This window comes from Lacerta agilis, chromosome 17 (genome assembly GCF_009819535.1).
Source record: "Lacerta agilis isolate rLacAgi1 chromosome 17, rLacAgi1.pri, whole genome shotgun sequence".
NCBI lineage: Eukaryota > Metazoa > Chordata > Lepidosauria > Squamata > Lacertidae > Lacerta > Lacerta agilis.
This window is the reverse complement of record NC_046328.1, coordinates 1319422-1340497: the sequence shown is the minus strand read 5'-3', so window position 1 is coordinate 1340497 and position 21076 is coordinate 1319422. Positions and strand designations below refer to the sequence as shown.

At 54.6% G+C, this 21076-nt stretch overlaps 1 protein-coding gene across 4 annotated transcripts in view; it reads left to right on the top strand.

Annotated features, from left to right (window-relative positions):
- TTC28 (tetratricopeptide repeat domain 28) overlaps positions 1-21076 on the top strand; it is a 102060-nt gene that overhangs the window by 73019 nt on the left and 7965 nt on the right. For all 4 annotated transcript variants that reach the window (XM_033174547.1, XM_033174548.1, XM_033174546.1 and 1 more), the window contains 9 exons: positions 7040-7547; positions 8701-10042; positions 10442-10965; positions 12129-12238; positions 12416-12545; positions 12785-13003; positions 15220-15382; positions 16556-16696; positions 20882-21047. In XM_033174547.1, coding sequence (XP_033030438.1) covers positions 7040-7547; positions 8701-10042; positions 10442-10965; positions 12129-12238; positions 12416-12545; positions 12785-13003; positions 15220-15382; positions 16556-16696; positions 20882-21047 — 3303 coding nt within the window. The remainder of the gene's footprint in view (positions 1-7039; positions 7548-8700; positions 10043-10441; positions 10966-12128; positions 12239-12415; positions 12546-12784; positions 13004-15219; positions 15383-16555; positions 16697-20881; positions 21048-21076) is intronic.

The following is a 21076-nucleotide window of genomic DNA, read 5'->3' as shown; positions in this document are numbered from 1 at the left end:
TGCAGGGGTGGAGACCAGGCGCAGGCCAGCAGTGGAAAATCTGACTGCCTGAGTCTGTACAAGAGGAGGCTGGCCGGCCAGCACTGTGACTGAGCAAGCCAGGATCAACACGGGGAGCTGCCTTTGGCAAACGGTACAGCCTCACCCCACTGCCTGCCTGTGTGTGTGGGGGGGGGGGAGATGCGTGTTTTGTGCATCTCCAGCTTGCTTGGGTTTGGTGCAGGCTGGTGGATCTGGATTCTGCCTGATCACAATATTTTTTCCATTTATGTCCCATCTGGGCACATAATTAGCAGCTATTGACAACAAACGGCTACTTGGATTGTGAGAACCCCGAGCCTCTTGGATTTCCTGTGGATGTAACCACAGGAAATTGCTTTGGCGCTTTCTGATGACATCACCCTGACCACAGGGCTTCCTCTGAATGCACAGCTGTTTTTCTTGGCCCCCTCTGCAGACTTCTCTGTAACACGCAGACTCTTATAATGTTGCAACGGTGCTGATGTGAATTCCACCAGAAGGGCTTGTTCTGGGCTGGCCTGGAATGAGGTAATGGTCACCCGGAATAGGAAGAAGCACAGCTTGAACGCTGGCCAAGCTCCTCCCGGAAGAGCCTTGAGCTTGGCAGCCTCTGCCACACAGAAGAGGTTTCTGGAGGGCTCTGGGTCCCACCAGCAGCGGGCAAGCTGGTTTGGAGGCTGCCCTCACCCACAGAATGAGCAAAGGGAGCAGGAAGGGAAAGGCTCTGTGCCAGCTTCCTTTGGGATCAGAGAGACTCTGAGCCCAGAGTTCCTGGAAATCGGTGAGGCAAGTCCTGTGAGAGGAGTGGGCGATGGCATGGCCGCCTCTGCCCCTCAGCACTGTTGCTTCCATTAGGGGGTGGAGTAGGACCGGCCCGTGGCGGGGGTGGCTCTTACCTGAGAAGTGTTCTCTGACTGCTTCAGGAGTCCAGAGGTGGCGGAAACAAAGTGTTCAGATGGCTGCCCTGGAACATTTGCCTCACAATGGCCGTGGAGACCACAGAAATGCTGCGACATAATCAGCTCTCCCAGCTCTCAGGCCTTTGGACTCCTCCGATTACAGGATGCCCTGCTTTTAATAATAGCAAAGAGAGTGAGATGGAACTGGAGCCTGGGATTACTTGGAAGGGGGTGGCAGAGGAGGGGCCCTGGCTGCTGCAGGTGGCTCCAGGGTGGCGCTTCCAGGCCTGTCTGGATGGAGCAGAACTGGGCCCTTGAGGGGACGATGATGGCTGCCTCTGGGGCAAAGGGCTGTGAGGACATTGACTGTCTCACCCTCTTTGGTCTTGTCAGGCCAAAGGGCTTGGGTCTCAAGCAGGGCTCACCTTCTCTGCCTTACAGTCTCGATGGCGTCTTTGTCCGAGGGACAAGGACATTTCTCAGTGCCTGCGATGCCTTTGGATGGAGCTTTGGAATATGAAGGCAGGGGCATCCTGCAGCAGCTTGCAGTGGGTGGCAGTGGTGCCCCCCTTACCCTCTTCCCCCAGCCCCTTTCCTTGCTGGCCCCACACGGATTGTGTGGCCAGGGTGCTGGGGGGAGGAAGGCGGGGTTTGATGTTGCCATGCTTGCCTTGTGCTGGAAGAGAAGCCCCCTGAATTTTGAAGGGAAGGAGGGCTTTGTTTGTTTCGGCTCAGCTGTCTCCCCATGAATCCTGCTCTCTCCCCTCCATTGTCTTGCCATTGTGTTGCACATTAATCATGGGGGAAGGCTGGAGAGCCTGGTGAACAGCACCAGAGTTTGGCAGCCGTGTAATTGCTCTGCTGCTGTGGTAGAGCAGCCTGCTCTTCTCCGGCTCCTTTGGGAGGAGGCCTGAGCCTCCTGGCTGGTGATGCTCCGGAGCCTTCTCTCTGGAACCCTCTGCTTTGCTACTTGGCCTCCCGCTGCTCTCTGGGGATGTGATGCAGGCTGCTGGTTTCCTTTCTCTTGAAAGTTATGGCGTTCCTCTGAGTCTGCCTCAGACGCTTGCCAAGGCAGCTGTTTCAGGGGAGTGCTGGCACCAGTGGGTGAGGTTGCCACCTACCACCTCTGCAGAATTGGGTGTGTTTGGGAGGGGGGGGTGAGCCTTGGCGGTGAGTGTGTCTCTTCCCAGTTGGCATGGGCCTATACTGGGGGCATGTGGCAGAAAAGAGCCAGCTGTGCGCAGCTGTCCCACAGCCAGCTTCCTCTTGGGTGCCAAACACTTCTGAGACTTCAAATGCTCAAAACTTTTAAGAGGGAGCTTCTTGCTCCTGTGACATTTTTGCTGTAAATAAAATACAGAGAGAAGGACGGAATGACCCAATGATCCAGGTTGCCACCCCCATCTTCCCTTAACTGAAATTCTGGCATTTGAAAGGAGAGGAGGAGAGAAACTCCTGGTGAATTGTCTTTTTTTTTTTTATAAAGAATTTATTGGTTTTTACAAAACGAAGAACAACAACACATACACAAACACAGACCAAACCCAACCCCACAATCCAAACATAATCAAACATATATAAAATACACCAACAATTATTCTTCTTGTTTATACAAAAAAAAAAAAACTTTTCTAGTTCGAATCTTTACTAGGTGACTTCCCCTGTTTTCCCTCCTTTGGTTCCAATTTCTAATTTACTTTAGTAACTTCTTTCCTCAAAAACTAAATCATTCCAAAAATCAATGCTCATCACTTCTTAACTTAAATCAACTCTATTCCAAATATATCTTCATATTACTTAATAATATAACTTCATTATATAACAAATTACTTCTTATTCCAAATCATACATCTTCTTTCACTTAAACTACTATTAATAACAAAAAGAAAAAAGATTCAAATCTCTCTAATTCATTCAGAAATCAATAATCATCACTCCTTAGCTTAAATCAACTCTATTCCAGATATAAGTTCATATTAATTAATAGTATAACTTCAAAACACAACAAATTACTTCTTGTTCCAAATCATACATCTTCTTTCACTTAAGCTGCTGTTAATAACAAAAAATTCAAATATCTCTTCTCTAGTTCAAAAACTTAAAATCTTAACACACCGGCTTCAGGGTACCATAATCAATCCTAATTTTAATTTAATTTATTATATTTCACCCTATCCCTTTTCTGACCATTTTCCTGTGCCTTCTCTGGATCTCCCCACAAACATCCCTCCATCTTACGCCAAAACCTTTTTTCAAAATGTCCTCTTTCCTTGTAAGGCCACAGTTCCAGACAGAGTCTATAACAGTCCTTGCAGGAAACCTCAGGGTACACAAATCTTCACCTTGCAGCATCTCCGCTTCAAAATTCCATTCGTCTTCTAGTTGTAGATATATGTATCTTTTCCCCATCATTCCTGGCCTCTCACTCCAGGAATTGGATATAAACAGTCTTCTAATCCTGGGTCCCTCACCCCAACAGGATTTTTCATCTTTTCGGAGTTGCCAGAGCATTGTGCTATGTGCTTCAAAAATTCCCTTGAGTTCCTTGCCAAGGTTTTGTTCCATTTCAGCAATATTCTGAATAGTCTTTCTTGTGATGTATAAATTGTCATCCTGGGTCAGCAAAGTTAATTTCTGGTTCAGCAATTCTAAGTTCAAAAGAATAGTCCTTTGTTCGTGGGTTAATCCAGAGTCCAAGGCCAACTTAAAAACGAAACCCAACATGGTAGAAGTGGGTATAGGTATCAGGTTACAGTGCTTTCCCAACTTAGACACAGTATTTTTCCATCTCCACCACAGATTCCGTAGCCATTTTCCCTGAAGTCAGGGTGAAAAGATTACTTTCTTTCCACTTTAGGAAGAAATATTTCCACCAACTTGAGTCCCTCAAAAGGGATCTAATCAGTCTCACTTGTCAAAAGTTCGAAACATTGTATCTAGCACTGCAACAGCAGCCTTCAAAAACCGTTACTTTCAGTCCCACAAAGGGAGATAAACAGGCTTCCTTCTATAGTAGCTCCCGGAGCGCCAAATGTCAGTAATTAATCCAAATTGAACGTACTCACGGCCAACGGGCTTCCTCTTTTTTCCTTTTTTTGACAGGCAGAACGAACTCGCTCATCGCGAGCGGCGGCCGCCGCTTCGCCGGACCGGTTGGGGCATGCCTCCACAGCCCGGCTCCGTAGTCCCTTCACCCCCGCTCCCCCTTTACAGGGGGAACGAGGGAAGGGTTCGGAGCCTTAGCGGGCTCGCCGGAGAGCCCAAGCCGCGGGACGCTCTTCCCGTGGCTTATTGGAGCCCCGCTTTGCGGTAGCGGGGCTCCTACCCCCGGCCGGCCTGGGTCGCTTCAGTAGCGAAGCGACCCACGACCGTCCGCGATGGCGTCCTCGCCGGAAGTCCTCCTGGTGAATTGTCTTGGCCTCTTAGTGCCCACAGAAAGTTTCCTTGTGTGAGGTCTGAATGGCTCCCCCTTTATACCACCACAGCTGAGGTAGGAGGCCTCCAGGGCTCTTCTGCGCTCCCCCTGTGGGAAGACAGAGCAGGGGGCTGGGGAAGTGATGGCCACCACAGGTTTTCCTGCAGGTGCCAGAGGCCGGCCTGCCGCCTTGTGGTCAACCCTGTGGGAGGGGGGGGGATTTGGTGCCTGCCGCCATTCCAGCCCAGTGACAAAGGGTCCATGCTTAGAGAGACCCCTTGAGCCTTGGCTGGGGGGGGGGGGATCAAAGCTGCCAGCAGAGTCATGTGGAGCAGATCCTCTTGAAGGAGCCATTAGTTTGGTGGTTCCTCTCGACTGACTCAGCGTGGGGGTGAGCACCATCTTTGCCTCAGGCAGCCAAGTGTTATGGCCCAGCTCTTTGCCCTGGTGGCCTATGCCTTGCAGAGGGAGGGGCTCACCATTGCCTTTGACTCCTTGGCCTCCCCAGTTTCTGCCTGGGCTGCCAGCAGGAAGAACTCCGGGTTCCCTTTGCACTATGTGGAGCTACGGAGGGAGGAAGGAACGAGTGGCGATGGCAGGGCAGCAATCAGGGAAGGGAGCAATCAGAAGCGCATCCATCATGCACTAATCTCTGCAGCTTACTCCCCTGCTGGCTGGCGGGGGTGGGGGGGGGACTCTCCCTGCATCTTCATTATTTCACTCTCCATTTGTGGTGACAGGTTGGAGATGCCCAGCAAGTTGGTGAGCCAGACCAGGAAATGAAATTGCTTAGGGCAGGGGCAGGGGAGCGTTAGGCATTTTGGCAAAATTTAATGTGTGCATGCGGGGGGGGGGGGCGACTCCAAGGAAGCATGTGCTCTTGAGACCTTTTTTGCAGGGCGTGGGGTGCTCATCCACACGGCAGTTGAATCGCTGAACTGTGAGCCTCCAGGTGTTGCCATTTTGGTCCTTCCTGGCTGTGTCTGCTTAGTGCCCCCTCCCCATTCTGCCCCCCCAAGGCTGTCAGAGCAGGGCCAGATCTGACAGACTGGCAAGGCTAAAAGCTGCTCCCTGGGCATCTGATGGGGGGGGGCTGAGGGTGGTTGCAATGGACAGAGCTGGCTTCCCTTTCCTTCTCCTCAAGGAAACGGCTTGCTTTGAATGATGAATTTGTGGGGAGCAGGGTTTTATTTATTTATTTTTAGAGAAACCCATTCACAGTCAGTTGCAGGGCCAAGGGGGTGTGGAGGATTCAGGACATGGAACAACAGCGCTGCACAGCAGCACCCCCCCCCCATCCCTCAGGATAAAGGGAGTAGTGTGAGGTTGATGCCGGAGGGACGACACTGATTAAGCAGAGACACCAGCCTCCTCTCCAAGGACACACCTGAAGCCACCTGGGCCCCACCCGCTCCTTCCTGCCTTCGCTCCCTTTTCTCTCCCGAGGGGTGGAGGGAAATGGAGGCTGGCGCAGCCTCAGGGTGGGAGGGCTTCCGTGGGCACCTTTTCTTACCAGAGGAGATGGGCATGGAGCTAGTGCCAAGCGAGAGAGCCTAGCAGAGGGTTTGCCCGGCAAGAGCCGTGCTTTGTCTGATGGCACATAGAGTCGGTTGCAGGCCCATGCGCTGCATGGCGTGCCAGGAGGCTCCTTGCCCTCCGCTCTTGGCCTTCAGTCTCACCAGCACCCAGGACAGCCCCGGGTTGGAAACCATTGGGTGGGTCTTGCTCCAGGGTGAAAAATCTGATCCTTCTTCCCAGCTGGCTAAGGCGGCCTCTTCTGGGCTTTGCAGGGATTCTGAAATGCAGGAAATTAAGAAAATGCCTGTCTATGACAGCTGATCTCTGCTTTTAAATGTTTACATGGTTTTTATTGTATTGAGGCAGGTTTGTTATAAGCCACTATCAGTATATATTTTTATGAATAGTGGTATACAAATATTTTATAAATGGAATAATTAAACCTTTCCATGGTGAGATGAGGTCCACCCCTCCCCCCAGGGCTCCATGAGATGCCCCCTGCCACTGTTGGCTGTCCCAGGGACTTTCCCCCAGGGCATGGCCTGGATGGCTGTGCCTTGACTACTTTTGGCACACGGGGCTCTCCGTAAGGACCTGGGCAAGCCATGGGGGGAGGCGCAGGGGCAGGCACAGCTGTACCGCTGACAGAGACAGCCTTGGCTGGCCAGGGGGGTTCAGTTCTGAGTCACCTTTGACAACTCAGGAGCTGCCTCTGCCAGCGCCTTCCGTCAAAAAGCAAAGCAACTAGTTGCTGTCTCGCTTGCAAGTCTGTGTGGGGCTGTGTGGGGTCTCCCCTCAGGCGTGGGTTGCCACTGGCTCTCCTTGCAAGAAGTCTCTCTCGTTTTGCATGTCCCGCCAGTTGCAGAAGCGGAGCTGGGCTGGTTTGTCCTTCGCACAGGAATGCTACCTCTTTGCCCAAGTGCAGCCAAGCAGGGGGGCTTTGTTTGCCATGATAACAGAAAGAAACGGAGGCCTGCTGTGGCTTTGTGCATGTGTGCCGGGGGAGCAGCACAGCACCCCAGTTGCTGCCCTCTCCATGGGCTTGAGAAGAGCTTCCCGCAGCATGCCTTGTCTTCTGCCCACTCTGCCCTATGCTGGCCCTGCGGCGGCTGTTTGGAGGGCAGGGAGCCCTGGTGATTCTGTGGGGCTCACCCCTTTATCTGCTCCCTCTGCCTCTCCCCTGCAGGCTGCCTCCTCAGCCCTCAGCAGCCTAGGCCACGTCTACACGGCCATTGGGGACTACCCCAACGCCTTGGCCAGCCATAAGCAGTGCGTGCTCCTGGCCAAGCAAGGGAAGGACGATCTCTCCGAGGCCCGGGAGCTGGGCAACATGGGGGCCGTCTACATTGCCATGGGCGACTTTGAGAACGCCGTGCAGTGCCACGAGCAGCACCTGGCCATCGCCAAGGCCCTGGGCTGCCGGCGGGAGGAAGCCCGTGCCTACAGCAACTTGGGCAGCGCTTACCACTACCGCCGAAACTTTGACAAGGCCATGTCTTACCACAACCACGTTTTGGAGCTGGCCCAGGAGCTGGAGGAGAAGTCCATTGAGATGCGTGCCTACGCCGGCCTGGGCCACGCTGCCCGCTGCATGCAGGACCTGGAGCGGGCCAAGCAGTACCACGGGGAGCAGCTTGGCATCGCCGAGAGCCTGCAGGATCGAGCCGCCCAGGGGCGCGCCTCCTCCAACCTGGGTGAGCCGATTCCGCCTTTCCGCCTGACCCCAGCCCAATGTGCAATGTGGGGCTGTCCAGGAGGCACCACGGGGGGGGGGCTTATTGAACTTGGTCTGTGACGTGGGGGCTCCATTTGACAGGCACTTCAAGGACTGGGCTCATGACCACATGATGCAGATTTGCATAAAATTGGCATGTGCTTATTTGTGTGTGTCAGCTGGGGAATGAGAGGAGAGGTTGCCCCTCACCCTCCCATCTGTAGAAGACCAGGAACAAGAGAGAGAGGAGAGAGACCCTCTGCTGCTCCTTCCCTTCTCCAGACAGCAGCACCAGCCGTGGGTTGGGCATGGGGCAGGAGCAGGGGGGTGTCTCTGGGCAGCCATGGAACACATCAGACCTTTTCAGGGCCCCCCTCCCAGCCCCCTCTGCTGTTCAGCACCAGGTTCTGAATGTGTGCAGAATTTTCCAGATTTGCTGGCAGAGGAGCACCTAGTTTGGGATGTTTCTAAGGAGGGTTTGGGGTTTCCTGGAATTTAAAAACAGACCTAGAATCATAGAATCACGGAGTTGGAAGGGGACCCTGGCTATCATCTAGTCCAACCCCCTGCAATGCAGGAATCTCACCCAAAGCATCCCCGACAGATGGCCATCCAACCTTTGCTTAAAAACCTCCAAGGAAGGAAGGCCCAGCACTTCTCATGGTTGTTCTTCCTCTTGCTTTAAACTGCTGCTCAGGGAGGCTCTCAGCCCATGAGCCCACCTGCACTCTTTTCTCCTTTTTTGGAAAATATATTTATTATTTTACATTGATTACATCAAATGACATACAATTTACACCAAAATTTATTTATTTACCTTGGTGACTTTCCATCTTTTATTCCGTGATGGTCTAATTCTCTCTCTGATTCCCTCCTGCCTGTCTATTTACCAAAATCCTATATTACAATCTTTTCTGTTTTCCTTCCATTGCTCATAAGTCAAAACCTGCTTGAAATTTTATGTGGCTGTATCGTCGTCTTCTATAGACTGAGCGCTCCAGTAGCTAGAGTAGCTTGAGCTTCCTCCTTGGTTGGGATTTCTGGGGTTTTCCATTTTGGTGCCCAGAGTACTCTAGCTGCTGTGTTGGCCTACAAAAACAACTTGCCAGCCTGTTTGTGCTCCTTCCTGGCAGGGATCATCCATCAGATGAAGGGCGACTATGAGGCGGCCTTGAAGCTGCACAAGGTCCACCTTTCCATTGCACAGGAGCTGAATGACTACGCGGCGCAGGGCCGGGCCTATGGGAATATGGGCAATGCCTACAACGCCTTGGGCCTCTTTGACCAGGCGGTCAAGTACCACCGGCAGGAGCTGCAGATCTCCATGGAGGTGAATGACCGAGCCTCCCAGGCCTCCACCCACGGCAACCTGGCGGTGGCCTACCAAGCCCTGGGTGCCCACGACCGGGCCCTGCAGCACTACCAGAACCACCTCAACATTGCCCGGGAGCTGCGGGACATCCAGAGTGAAGCTCGGGCCCTGGGCAACCTGGGGAACTTCCACTGCTCCCGGGGGGAGTTTGCCCAAGCAGCCCCCTACTATGAGCAGTACCTGCAGCTGTCCCCGGAGCTGCAGGACATGGAGGGTGAGGGCAAGGTGTGCCACAACCTGGGCTATGCTCACTACTGCCTGGGCAACTATGAGGAGGCCGTCAAGTACTACGAGCAAGACCTGGCACTTGCCAAGGACCTGCATGACAAGCTGAGCCAGGCCAAAGCCTACTGCAACCTGGGCCTGGCCTTCAAGGCACTGGCATGCTTTGGCAAGGCTGAGGAGTGCCAGAAGTACCTCCTGTCCTTGGCCCAGTCGCTCAGCAACGCCCAGGCCAAGTTCCGGGCGCTGGGCAACCTGGGCGACCTCTCCGTCTGCAAGAAGGACGTGGGTGGTGCTGTCAAGTTCTACGAGCAGCAGCTGAGTCTGGCGCACCAGGCCACAGACCGGAGGCTGGAGGCCAGCGCCTATGCAGCCCTGGGCTCGGCCTACCGCCTGCTGCAGAAGCACGACAAGGCCCTGGGCTACCACACGCAGGAGCTGGAGGTGTACCAGGAGCTGGGCGAGGCCCTGGGCGAGTGCCGCGCACACGGGCACCTGGCTGCTGTCTACATGGCCCTGGGCAAGTTCACCATGGCCTTCAAGTGCTACGAGGAGCAGCTGGAGCTGGGGCAGAAGCTGAAGGACCCCGGCATTGAGGCCCAGGTCTATGGCAACATGGGCATCACCAAGATGAACATGGGCGCCATGGAGGAGGCCATCGGCTACTTCGAGCAGCAGCTGGCCACCCTGCAGCAGCTGAGTGGCACGGAGGCCATGCTGGACCGGGGAAGGGCCTTTGGGAGCCTGGGCGACTGCTACGAGGCCCTGGGCGACTTTGAGGAGGCCGTCAAGTACTACGAGCAGTACCTGTCCGTGGCACAGAGCCTGAACCGTGTGCAGGACCAGGTCAAGGCCTACCGGGGCCTGGGGAATGGGCACAGGTAAGGTGGGGCCCCGGGAGGCAGTGGAGTCCCAAGGGATGCATGAGAAGCTCCCCTGTTAGGGGTCAGGGGAGGGGGGAAGTCTCTGGGCATATGCCTGTGTGTGTGAGAGAGAAGGGGGGGGGAGCACAAGAAGACGATGATGTGGCCTTTCCGGAGGATGGCCGCGGAATGGGATGGAGGGGAGGGCCCAGCAGATTTGTGGTCCCTGCCCTGTTCCACAGAAAGAAAGGAGCTGCCTTCCTCCGTTGCCGTGGAGCCCAAGGGGTGGATTTCAGGGCTCAAAGGCGGGCGGGAGGAGGCTGGCACAGAAGCCGCCTGCCCCTGGCAGCGTCCTTCCCATAGCCTCTGTGAGAGTAATGCTGGCTGTGTTCCCCCCTCCCCTCCCCTCCCCTCCAGGGCAATGGGGAGCTTGCAGCAGGCCCTGGTGTGCTTTGAGAAGAGGCTGGTGGTAGCTCACGAGCTTGGGGAGGCGTTTGACAAGGCCCAGGCCTACGGGGAGCTGGGCGCCCTGCACAGCCAGCTGGGCAACTCGGAGCAGGCCATCTCCTGCCTGGAGCGCCAGCTGGGCATCGCACGGGAGATGAAGGATCAGGCCCTGGAGGGCAGCGCCGCCTGCGGCTTGGGCAGCATCTACCAACAGATGGCCGAATATGACACGGCCCTGCAGTACCACCAGCTGGACCTCCAGATCGCCGAGGAGACCCACAACGCGGCCTGCCAGGGCCGGGCCTATGGCAACCTGGGCCTAACCTACGAGTCCCTTGGTACCTACGAGAGAGCAGTGGTCTACCAGGAGCAGCATCTGAGCATCGCGGCCCAGATGAATGACCTGGTGGCTAAAACTGCCTCCTACAGCAGCCTGGGCAGGACCCACCACGCCCTCCAGAACTACTCCCAAGCCGTGATGTACCTGCAGGAAGGTGAGCAAGCGGGGAGGGGGGGCAACACGGCCAGGCTGCCTTGAGGCAGACTCTGCATTCGAAATCTGGAAATATTCAGGAGAACCAAGGCCTTGTGGGCAGTCCCTCCATAGCCTGCATGTGTCCCAGGGAGCTCCTTTGAGAAACCCAGGCTGGATGCAGAGGCGTCAGCAGTGGGGAGGAAGAGGCAGCAGAGGAGGAGCTCAGCATCGTACTGTGGCAGCTGTACCATCAGGACCAGCATTTCAGCTGGCTTGCTGATGTGTGTGTGTGTGAGGGTGTCTCCTGACCTCCCCAGAGTCAATTTTGGGGCAGGATGCAAGGAAAGCGCAGAGGAAGAGGGTTTGGATCTGGGCTCCTGGTGGTGGACAACCGGGGACACCCCAGAGGAGGGGAAGAGCTGGGAGCTACTGGAGCCTGGGAGCTTGGAGGAGGAGGAAAAGGAGGAAACAAACAGGTGCCCCAGCACAGACCAAAGGCAGGAGTCAGGCTTAGCAGCTTCACCACAGAGACCCCCTGACAGTGTTTCTTCTGACAACCTGCCAGCTCCTCGCACTCCCAGACCCAGCGTTTGCTCCTCATAACAGGCAGGGGGTCCCTTGGGGCTCGCTGTAGACAGAGGGAGGGGTGTGACACGGAGGGAAGGGAGGGAAGGGGAAGGTGCAAGACAGTCTGAGCAACTGCTTGCTATAGAGGAGCATATCTCTGGAGCCTCCATGTGGGAGTCCTGAGTTGATTCCCTGCCCAGGAGGCAGTGTGGAAGTGCTTGGGCAGGGTCTTGTTCTCCATGGAGCACTTGCCTGGCTCCTGGGTGTCCTGAGGGGCGGGGGCATTTTTCTGCCTCATGCCTGGAGCTGGAACCCAGGATTTGTGGGCACCTCTTGCATACTGTGTTCCTCCTCCTCCTCCTCCTCCTCCTCCTCTGGCTCTTGGGGCCCCCACCGCTTGTGGCCTGGCAAGAGGGAGGGGCAGGTTCCCAGTTACTGAGAGGCCAGCTGGGCCAAGGGGGCTGCAGGGGCCAAGTAAGGAGGGTGGCTTCCAGATCTGGCTGGTTGAAGAATCTGCATGAGTCAGAGAGCAGAGCCCCACAGCTCCTGGGGCTTCTGCAGCGGGGGGGGGGGGGGACGGACGAGGCTCACCCTGCCCTTCCCTTTCTCCTGCAGGGCTGAGGCTGGCGGAGCAGCTGGGCCGCAGGGAGGATGAAGCCAGGATCCGGCACGGCCTGGGCCTCTCGCTCTGGGCTAGTGGGAATCTGGAGGAGGCTCAGCACCAGGTGAGCACCAGGGAGTGGGGGAGGAGGTCTCCGAGCCCCTGCAGGTGATCCCAGATGATCCATGGGCCGTGCTCTGTGGGGCCCCATCCGCTCTTGGCAGTCCTGGTTTGGGCAGCTCAGCCGAGCTTCAGGATTCTGCCCCCGCTTGATGGGCCGCCCCTCCCCCTTGCCCCACAGCTCTACCGGGCTTCTGCTCTCTTTGAGACCATCCGGCACGAGGTGCAGCTCAGCACAGACTACAAGCTCTCCCTCTTCGACCTCCAGACGTCCTCCTACCAGGCCCTACAGCGGGTGCTGGTGAGTCTAGGTAAGAGAGGGCAGCACCTGGGGGAGGGGGGCATTTGGGACAGATCTTCCTGCCATGGGCCTGGGGGGGAGTGCTGCAGATTTAGCAGTGCCGTGGGTGGGGAGGGCAGGTTTCTCTTTACCCTCTTGTTTCCTTAAGCATCTCTGCCACAAGCGTGTCAGGCAGGTGCATTGCTCCGGGATACCCCTCCCCCGGCAGCATGAGCCTCACGTGTGGCTCCGCCTCCTTCCTCCCCACAGGGCACCACGACGAGGCTCTGGCCGTGGCGGAGAGAGGCCGCACAAGAGCCTTTGCTGACCTGCTGGTGGAGCGCCAGACAGGCCAGCAGGAGTCGGACCCCTATTCCCCCGTGACGGTCGATCAGGTCCTGGAAGTGGTGAACGGGCAGCGGGGGCTGGTTCTGTACTATTCCTTGGCTGCAGGGCACCTTTACAGCTGGCTCCTGGCTCCTGGGGCAGGTAAGTCACAGGGGCGGGGGGGGGGAGTGCCAGGTAGGGCTGGGCGATATATCTGCTTTTCAACATCGTGATACATCACCAGTTCAAACACACTGCACTTCAGTTGGCAGAAAGCCGCACTTGCAGAGCTCAGGCGATGCTGGATTTTGGCATCAATAGATAACTGCCCAGGTAGGAGAAGTGATCGACACTTTCCAACATTACACCATTGAGTTGGATTTGTGCCGCTTCAGAGGGGATTGTTTTGTGTTTGTTGGTGCAGCACTTTGGTGTACTAGAAGAAGCAAAGCTCACCAGTGCTGAAGCAGTGATTCTTCAACATCAACTTTGTTGGACTGGTCATGTTGTGTGGATGCTGATTATCGTCTTCCAAAGCAACTTCTCTATTCCAAACTTAAAAATGGAAAGCGTAATGCTGGTGGTCAACACAAGAAGTTTAAAGACTGTCTCAAGGCAAATCTTTGAAAATGTAGTATAAACACTGACAACTGGGAAACACTGGCCTGTGAGCACTCCAGTTGGAGAACAGCCTCTACCAAAGGTGTCATGGACTTTGAAGACGCTCGAACTCAGGACAAAAGAGGAAGCCACACTTGGCAAACCCTCACCGTGATCAACTCCCACCTGGAAACCAATGTCCCCACTGTGGAAGGAAGTGTGGAGCCAGAATTGACCTCCACAGTCACTTACAGACCCACTGTTAAGACAGTGTTCATGAAAGACAATCTTACTCAGCTATGAGTATCACCGAAGAAGAAGAAGATACCACCAACTAAACATCACAATATACCAATATATCACGATATCTGAAATAAGGATGGAGCTATGGAGAGGCATTGGCTGGCTTCATGGTTTACCTTGCATTGGGATTTTTGCATAGCGCACGCAAAAACACATCAAGATTTGTGATATATTGCCAGGTTTGAAATTATGCAACGGATATCACAATATGGACTTTGAATCGGTTTTGGACGCTATATCACCCAGTCCTAGGGCCTCCTAGGTCTTTGCTCAGAGGAGCTCAGCTTTCTTTTGGCAGGGCTGGGTGGAAGGAGGTTCCTGGGGGTGCCCTTTGAGGCTGGGGGCAGCCGTCTTGAGTAGGGATAGCAGCCAAGGAGGGTTGCTTCTCCCCTCCGGGATGCCACAGAGGTGAGGGAAGCACACCATGGGGCAACTGCCTGTTCCCAGGAGAATTCCACCCCCCCACACACACCTTTGCCGACTCAAGGCCTCCCTTTCTCCTCCCGTGTAGGCACCCGTGTGCTCAGGTTCCCCCTCAAGTGGTGTCCTGGGCTCACCCAGCGAGGGGCAGGCGCAGGGGTTCTCTGTGTGGTGAATTGTGACTGCCTCCTCCTTGCCGCTGATCTGCCCCACTGGCGGGCAGAGGAGGAAGGAAGGGCCAGGGGAGCCCCTGGTTGTTGTGTCAGGGGGCAAATTTGTGAGGGGAATCCGGAGAGAGGGAGCCTGCAGGAGCCCTTGGCTGCTCAGACCCAGGAGCAGAGCCGAGGGAGGGGTGCCCTGCTCTGCCTCCTGGCTGAAGGGTCTGGCTGCTCCCCTTGCTGCCCTCCCTTGCCCAGGGTGGCTGCTAGGGACAGTCTGAGCCCAGCAGCTGAGCAGCAAGAGCTTCATGACACCTCTCTGCTTTGTGCTTCCCTGAAGTGGGTTCGGCAGAGCAGGGGTGGGCAGCCCCCCTCCCCTTCTGCACCTTATCCACCTAGTCGCAAGCCAGCGAAGAGGGCTCAGTGGTAGGATTACTGGGGAGGGGACCCCCCCACCCCTCTGGGAAGGGATCCCCCCCTGACAGCTGCTCTTCATTATCTAATAAAGTGGGGCCTGTAATCACAGAGGCTCTCTCAGGGCATCATTTAACAGTTGCCGCCCATCAGCCTGCAAAGCACATCTGGAAAGAGAGGTGGGTGGAGAGAGAGGGGGGGGGGGCAGGCAGCCCTGACTGCCTGGTGCAGAAGAAAGGGGCGACCTCGAGGCCGTGGGCTAGCTACACAACTGGCCCCTGAGCCCAGGCTCCCCTTAATTAATCTTCGTCAAATATATATCTCCCTCTGCCTGCCCAGTTGCAGCAGAGACAGAGCAGGGCCCATCTAGCAGGTCTTGGGAGGAGGAGGAGGAGGAGGAGGAGGAGGAGGAGGAGGAGGAGGAGGAGGAGGTTCTGGCCCCTCATGGCTCTCCTGATGTGGGGACTCCTCTGTGCTTTTCAGGGATCTTGAAGTTTCACGAATGCTACCTGGGCGAGGGCCCAGCCGAGGGTTCCGGAGACTTCCAGGAGAACACCGCCAGCCTCCAGGCAGTCACCAGCTCTGCTCTGGAGCACCTCAGCTCCAGTGTGCGGGAAGCGCTGGGCGTGGACTCTTACTACTTGCGGTAAGTGGGGGGGGGCTTGAGGGGCAGAGGAACCACAGAGAAGAAGAGGGGGCAGCTTTCTCCCGGCAGCCGCCGCCCAGGAGAATGCCCCTTCCCTTTGCGGGCTCAGAGGGGATTGTTCCTGTCTGAGGCAGTTCTCTAGCAGGTGCGTCAAGAGGTCCTGGGGCTGCCTGTGAGGATTTGAGCCAAGGGAGCCCAGGAACACGACTGGTATTCCACCAGGGAGGGAGGGAGGCAGGCTGCTTTGGAGGATTCCTGGCAATTGGGGACATTTGTCAGCATAGTGTGAATGGGATTCCTTTCCTCACAGCTGCAGAGGCTGCAGCCTGGTCCTTGCAGAGCCTTCCTGTCCTGTGGAGAGCAGGAAAATCTCTTTGGATCCTGCTCCATCCTGAGCCTCTGCCTGCCTGCGAAGGTTGCTGCCTTGGCATCCGTAGGCCTTTGAGCCAGCTGCATTCCCCACCCCGTCCCCTTCATCGGGGGCAGCAGAAGTGGCTTAGGGCTCTCCGTGGCCAGCCAAAGAGGGAAAGGAGGGAGGTACAGATCTGCCTCCCTTTTGCAGCAGAGGCAGAAGCTCCCTTCCAAGCCACTTGTCCTCACTCAGCCCCCACCCTGTTCTTTCCTACCAGTCAAAGGCTTGGTGAGCTTTCTGGCAGCAGCAGGAAGATTCCCCCCCCCCCTGCAATGTGCCTCCTAGTTCTCTGCTCCTGGGGGCTCATGGCTCTGCTGCTCCCCAGTCATGCCAGTAGCGGTGGGAGCAGCCCCTGCCCAGGGAGGGCCAGGCCAGACCTCTGAGCCCCCCCACCCCCCAGGAGTGTTGGCTGCCCTGAAATCTGTGTTGGGAGCAGAGTAGCATGCAGATGGGCTCTGTTAATAGATCTGTACTGGCCAAATGAAGACGGTCAAGCCAGCTGCATTCTGAGGAGGGCAGCTGCAGTTGAAATTACCCCAAATGTGCTGAAGGGGGGGGGTTGAATTGTGACTGATTGAAAGCATCATGCTTTTTTGGGGGGGAGCAGGGAGCAAGCTGGAATTTGAAAAGCAAAATCTCACTACAGCTGTTCCTTTTGTTCCTCTGGGCCCTGCTTGGTGCTGGGACCACAGATTCCCCCCTCCCCCCCCCCGTGTTCTCTCAGTTCCTGCTGACATCCCTGCCTCTTGTTCTTCTGCCAGAGCCTCAGCCAGCAGCGAAACTGAGAGTGAGGCAGGAGACATCATGGACCAGCAGTTTGAGGAGATGAGCCACAAACTGGACTCCACCTCAGATCCCACTGGCTTCCTGAGGATGGTTAGCAGGAACAACCTCTTCAACAGGTAGGGTGAAGGAAAGAGGAGAGCCCCGGGGCCCTTGTGGGGCTCTCTCCAGCCACCCTCCTTCTCTCTAGCCTCTTGGTTTCCACCTGCTGAGACCCCCATTGGGTATTGCCACCGTTTCTCTGTCCAGGGTGCGGGCAGAAGCAGCATTCAGACATTGCTTGGGCAGAAAAGTAAAACCACCTGGTGTTTGTTTTTTTTTGGAGGCCATATGGGTGGGGACTGCGCTTTCCCCCTCATTCCAGCCCATTCAGGAACATCAGTTACTTTAGACAGTTATTGGACATATACAGTGCAATCTTTGCTTAAAAACAAACAAAAAACAAAAACAAAAACAAGGTAAGCTTTCTTCACTACTTTAAGACTGAACCATTTAGTATATGTATGAAACTTAGAGATATACCATAAATAACCTCTTACACAAGGGTAATGTTCCTGGCTATTGTGTGTATATGCAAAATCATATAAAGCCTAGAAAACAGTAAAAAAGAAAAGAAATAGCTGCACTTATCAGTGAATGTGTCTCTTAGTCTTCCTCCTCCTCCTCCTCCGCTGGATGTTGCTTCAGGGGGTGATAGGAAGGCGAGTGGGGTTGACTGATAGCCAGAAAAAGTGCTTGGCTGTGGTTCAGATCCAGAGGTGGGTTGCATGGGCTCATTTGGTGTTGGTGCTGCTGGGTTCTTGACCAGGAACGTGGGGATTGGTAACTGCCGCTGTTGTCTCTTGAGTTTGTCAAACATTTCCTAGTATGCAATCCCACGGATTATCTTCAGGCTGCATTCCATGGAGGGGGTCAAACGCTGCAAGTCAGATCATTTGTGTACATTATGACTTTGAAGAGGTGAGAAAATTTCTGAAGATTCCCACATGTTGGCCCATCCTGCTCACCATCCTCAACCTCATCCTCGCATTCTGAACCTGATCTGACCGGTTCCTCTTGCTCCTCAACAGTTGATGCCTGTTGGTGCTCAGTTAGCCCTTCCACTTCTCCCTGGATGAGGCCAAGAAGCCATCACCTGGCCATCTGCACAGTGTCCTCCACCTGGAAATCCCTTGAAATGTGTGTGCATTCCTTCCACAAGTTCCTCCAGTGTGCGCTCACTGTTTCAGGTGTGACTGCATCCATGGCCTCTTTGATGTAAGTAATGCAATGGGCAATGTTGATGGACTTGCAGCGAGCCATGAGATCAAGATCTGGATCAGCATCAGTTGTGTTGATCATCCAGCAGAAGGTGAGCTTTGTGTAAGCAGACTTGGAAGCAGCAATCCCATCTGGATGAGGGAGGTCTCATTGGCCGGAGGAGAGAGACAACCTCAGCCTCGCTGTGTGCTCAGCGGAGTGCCTTGCGGTGCCCAGGAACATCATCCTCAAGCAGGGGCTGTTTGACCTCCAGGTCCTCCTCCTTGAGGCAATGCCGCACTTCTGGAATGAAGCACTTGTGGAGCCAGGCCAGATAGGATGAAGAAGTTACCCAGTTACTTTGTTGGATTGCCAAAGCACAAGAAGGAGATTCTTTTTCTTCCAGAAGAGCCTTGTCTTGTCTGCATTGAAGACTTGCTCTGGAAGATACGCCCTTTAGCTGCTCAGGGTACGCTTTCACAGCCTCTTTGTCTGCAGATGCAGCTACCCCAGTTGTGCAGACATTTTTCAGGCTCAAGCGATGCTTAAAGCTGTTAAGGCAACAGGGGCTGCCTTCAAAGTCCTTGGCAGGCCAGTCTGCATCTGTGGTGGAAGATTGGAAGTAAGTGTTCATGGAGGCTGAGAGCCTTTTGCCACAAGGCACTGCCATCCATAGGAGCGCATTTTTGGCTCGTGTCTTCCAGCCACAAGTTCAGTGCCTTCTCTGTCTTCATCAAAGCCTTGTCCCATGCCTGTCTGGGCACCTTTGCAGGGAGTGGTGGGTTTGCTGCCACAGCCCCTCAGATCTGCTTCTCACGCACCTCGATGGCACTTACGCTGGACTCATTCCAGCCAAACCTGCCTGCCGCCGTCCACATGGGCCTGCCATCCCTCAAGCAGTCCTGCACAGCCACCATGGTACCTCTCTCTGTTTTTCGGTTGTGGTTGTGGTTCCTGTTATACTTATTTGTGGGACCAAAGGCAGTTTACAGATAAAAATAAGAACAGCTAAAAACATAGGGAGAAAAGCAGTCATTAAAACCAATTGAACGTTGTTAGAGTTTATATATAATACATTAAAAAATTGATTAAAAACATACTGTTAATTACACAGCATCGCACCAGCCCTTTAACTGGAAGCAGTCAGTTCTCAAAAACCTGTTGGAACAAGGTCTTTACTAGCCGGTGCAAGAGCAGCAGGGAAGGAGCCAGTCTAGCTTCTCTAGGGAGGGAGTTCCAAAGTCTAGGAGCAGCTGCCACCAAGAAGGCCCTCTCCCAGGAGTGGTTAATGGTGATGTCTTGCATTTTGGGGCCCTTCTGCAGTCTGCAACTCACTGTAAGCTCCACCACACTCCTCCGACTCTCCAGCCACACCACAACTCTCTTGCAGTGGCTGCTGGGATTGCTAAGAATTTATTTATTTTTTGACAATCCGTGTAAAGCTATGATTGTGAAAGTTGATTGATCGGTTATTTAATTTCTTAATATATTAAAAATATTTCTGACTAGAGTGCAAAAAACTGAAGCAACAACAGACAACTTAAACAAAATAATATTACAAAATACACAACTACGTAGAGAAATGTTACCTTGATGCAAAGTTACTAATATATATAAATCCGTATCAATTCATTTTCCTTCTGACCCACCCTCCCTCCCAGCCTCCAGGGTCCAAAAAGTTAAATCAGCGAAAGTTGTGATCTACCCATAAAAGGCTTCATTCTGTTCAAATGGTAATTAACAATATATCCAAGTGTTTGAGACAGAGCAGCTGCGTCTGAAGGAACTTCGGCGGCAGCTCCAAGGTTTTGAGGTTGGAAGAATAAGGGGAACAGAAACCATCAGTAAAATGGAAGAAGGTTTCTTATCTGGTTTAGAAATAGTTTGTAGACTCACAGTGTTACCATACAAAAATGAAGTACTGTAAATGTTTAAAGATTAAAAACGTAAAAAATAAACATTCTTACAACAATGTTGTTGTTGTTATTAATCCCAGGGCAGTTCACAACAGAAAAAAACCCAAAACGGCAAAACAAAATGCAGTCGTTTTACCAGCAGCATGTCCAGGGTTCGTGGGGTCCTGAGCTGGACCTGCTGCTTTCCTGGAGGGAGCAGTTCTGTTGCACTGGGGGTTGGGGGTGCCATGAGGAGCCTCTTCATTCTCTTCTGGGTGGGGAGCAGAGGCAGAGCGATTGGGGGGGATTATACCTTTGTACTGTGGCTTAGTTGCTGGATACAGCCAGAACCAAAGGGGGCAGGCTGGGGAGAGTCCCAAGGCAGCACCAAAACAGTGGGTGGGGAGGGAAGCAGCACCTGGAAGAGGGTGCTTGCCTTGCTCTTCATTAAGCTGTGCCCCCCCCCCCCAACCTGTCCCTGGGATAAATTCTTGGTCTCACAAACAAGGCAGGAGGGTGGAGAGCTGCTGCCCCCTGCTGGCTGTCCAGAGCCTATGCTGCTTCCTCCTATTGCATCTCAAACTCCTCTCCGTGTGGTGAGCAGCCATGAAGTCTGGGCCCTTTGGGAAAGGAGATGCAGGGAGAGCAGCAGAGGGAGAGGGAGCCTCACTGGGCAGTGCCCAGTGCCCCGTCTCCATCCAGGGCTTAGGAGATGGACCCTGCCCCCTGCCAGCAAGGTCGCTCAGCTTGTGGGGCAGACTGAAGGGATCTGCATCCTGCAGGTTTCCACCAACTGGGGCTTCAGCTGTTGTTGAAGTGGACCCATGCCATTCTCCCCAAGTCAAAGCTGGCGGCTGGCTGCTTCACTCAGCCACTTGTGCTCAGTTGCAAAATGTTACCCCGTGGAAATTGTGTGAATGCTGTGGGGCATGGGCTAACTTCTGGAGAAGAAGCAGGTGCCACAGAGTCCTGGCACTGGGTTGATCTGCCCCCCAGCCTCTGCCTCCTGTTGTATTCCAGTCAGTGCCAATGGACACCTCAGGAGGGGCTGCAGAGCCCTCCACTTCTGTGGGGCTTTTGGGGTGTGTGTGCAAGACTCGGCAGGAGCTGGAGCTTGGAGGGGTTGGGGTTCTAGACCTGCCACTCTTTCCCTCTCCCTGCTCTCCACAGGAGCTGCCAGAGCATGAACAGCCTCTTCAGCGGAGGAGGCCCAGCGTCCCCAGCCAAGGAAGCCTCCTCCTCTTCCTCCTCTTCCTCCTTGCCCCGCCGGCTCAGCTCCTTCAGCAAGTCCCCCCTGCGCTCCCTCTATGACCTGCTGATTGGGCCCATGGAAGGGGTAAGTCCTGGACAGTGCCTCCCTTGGGA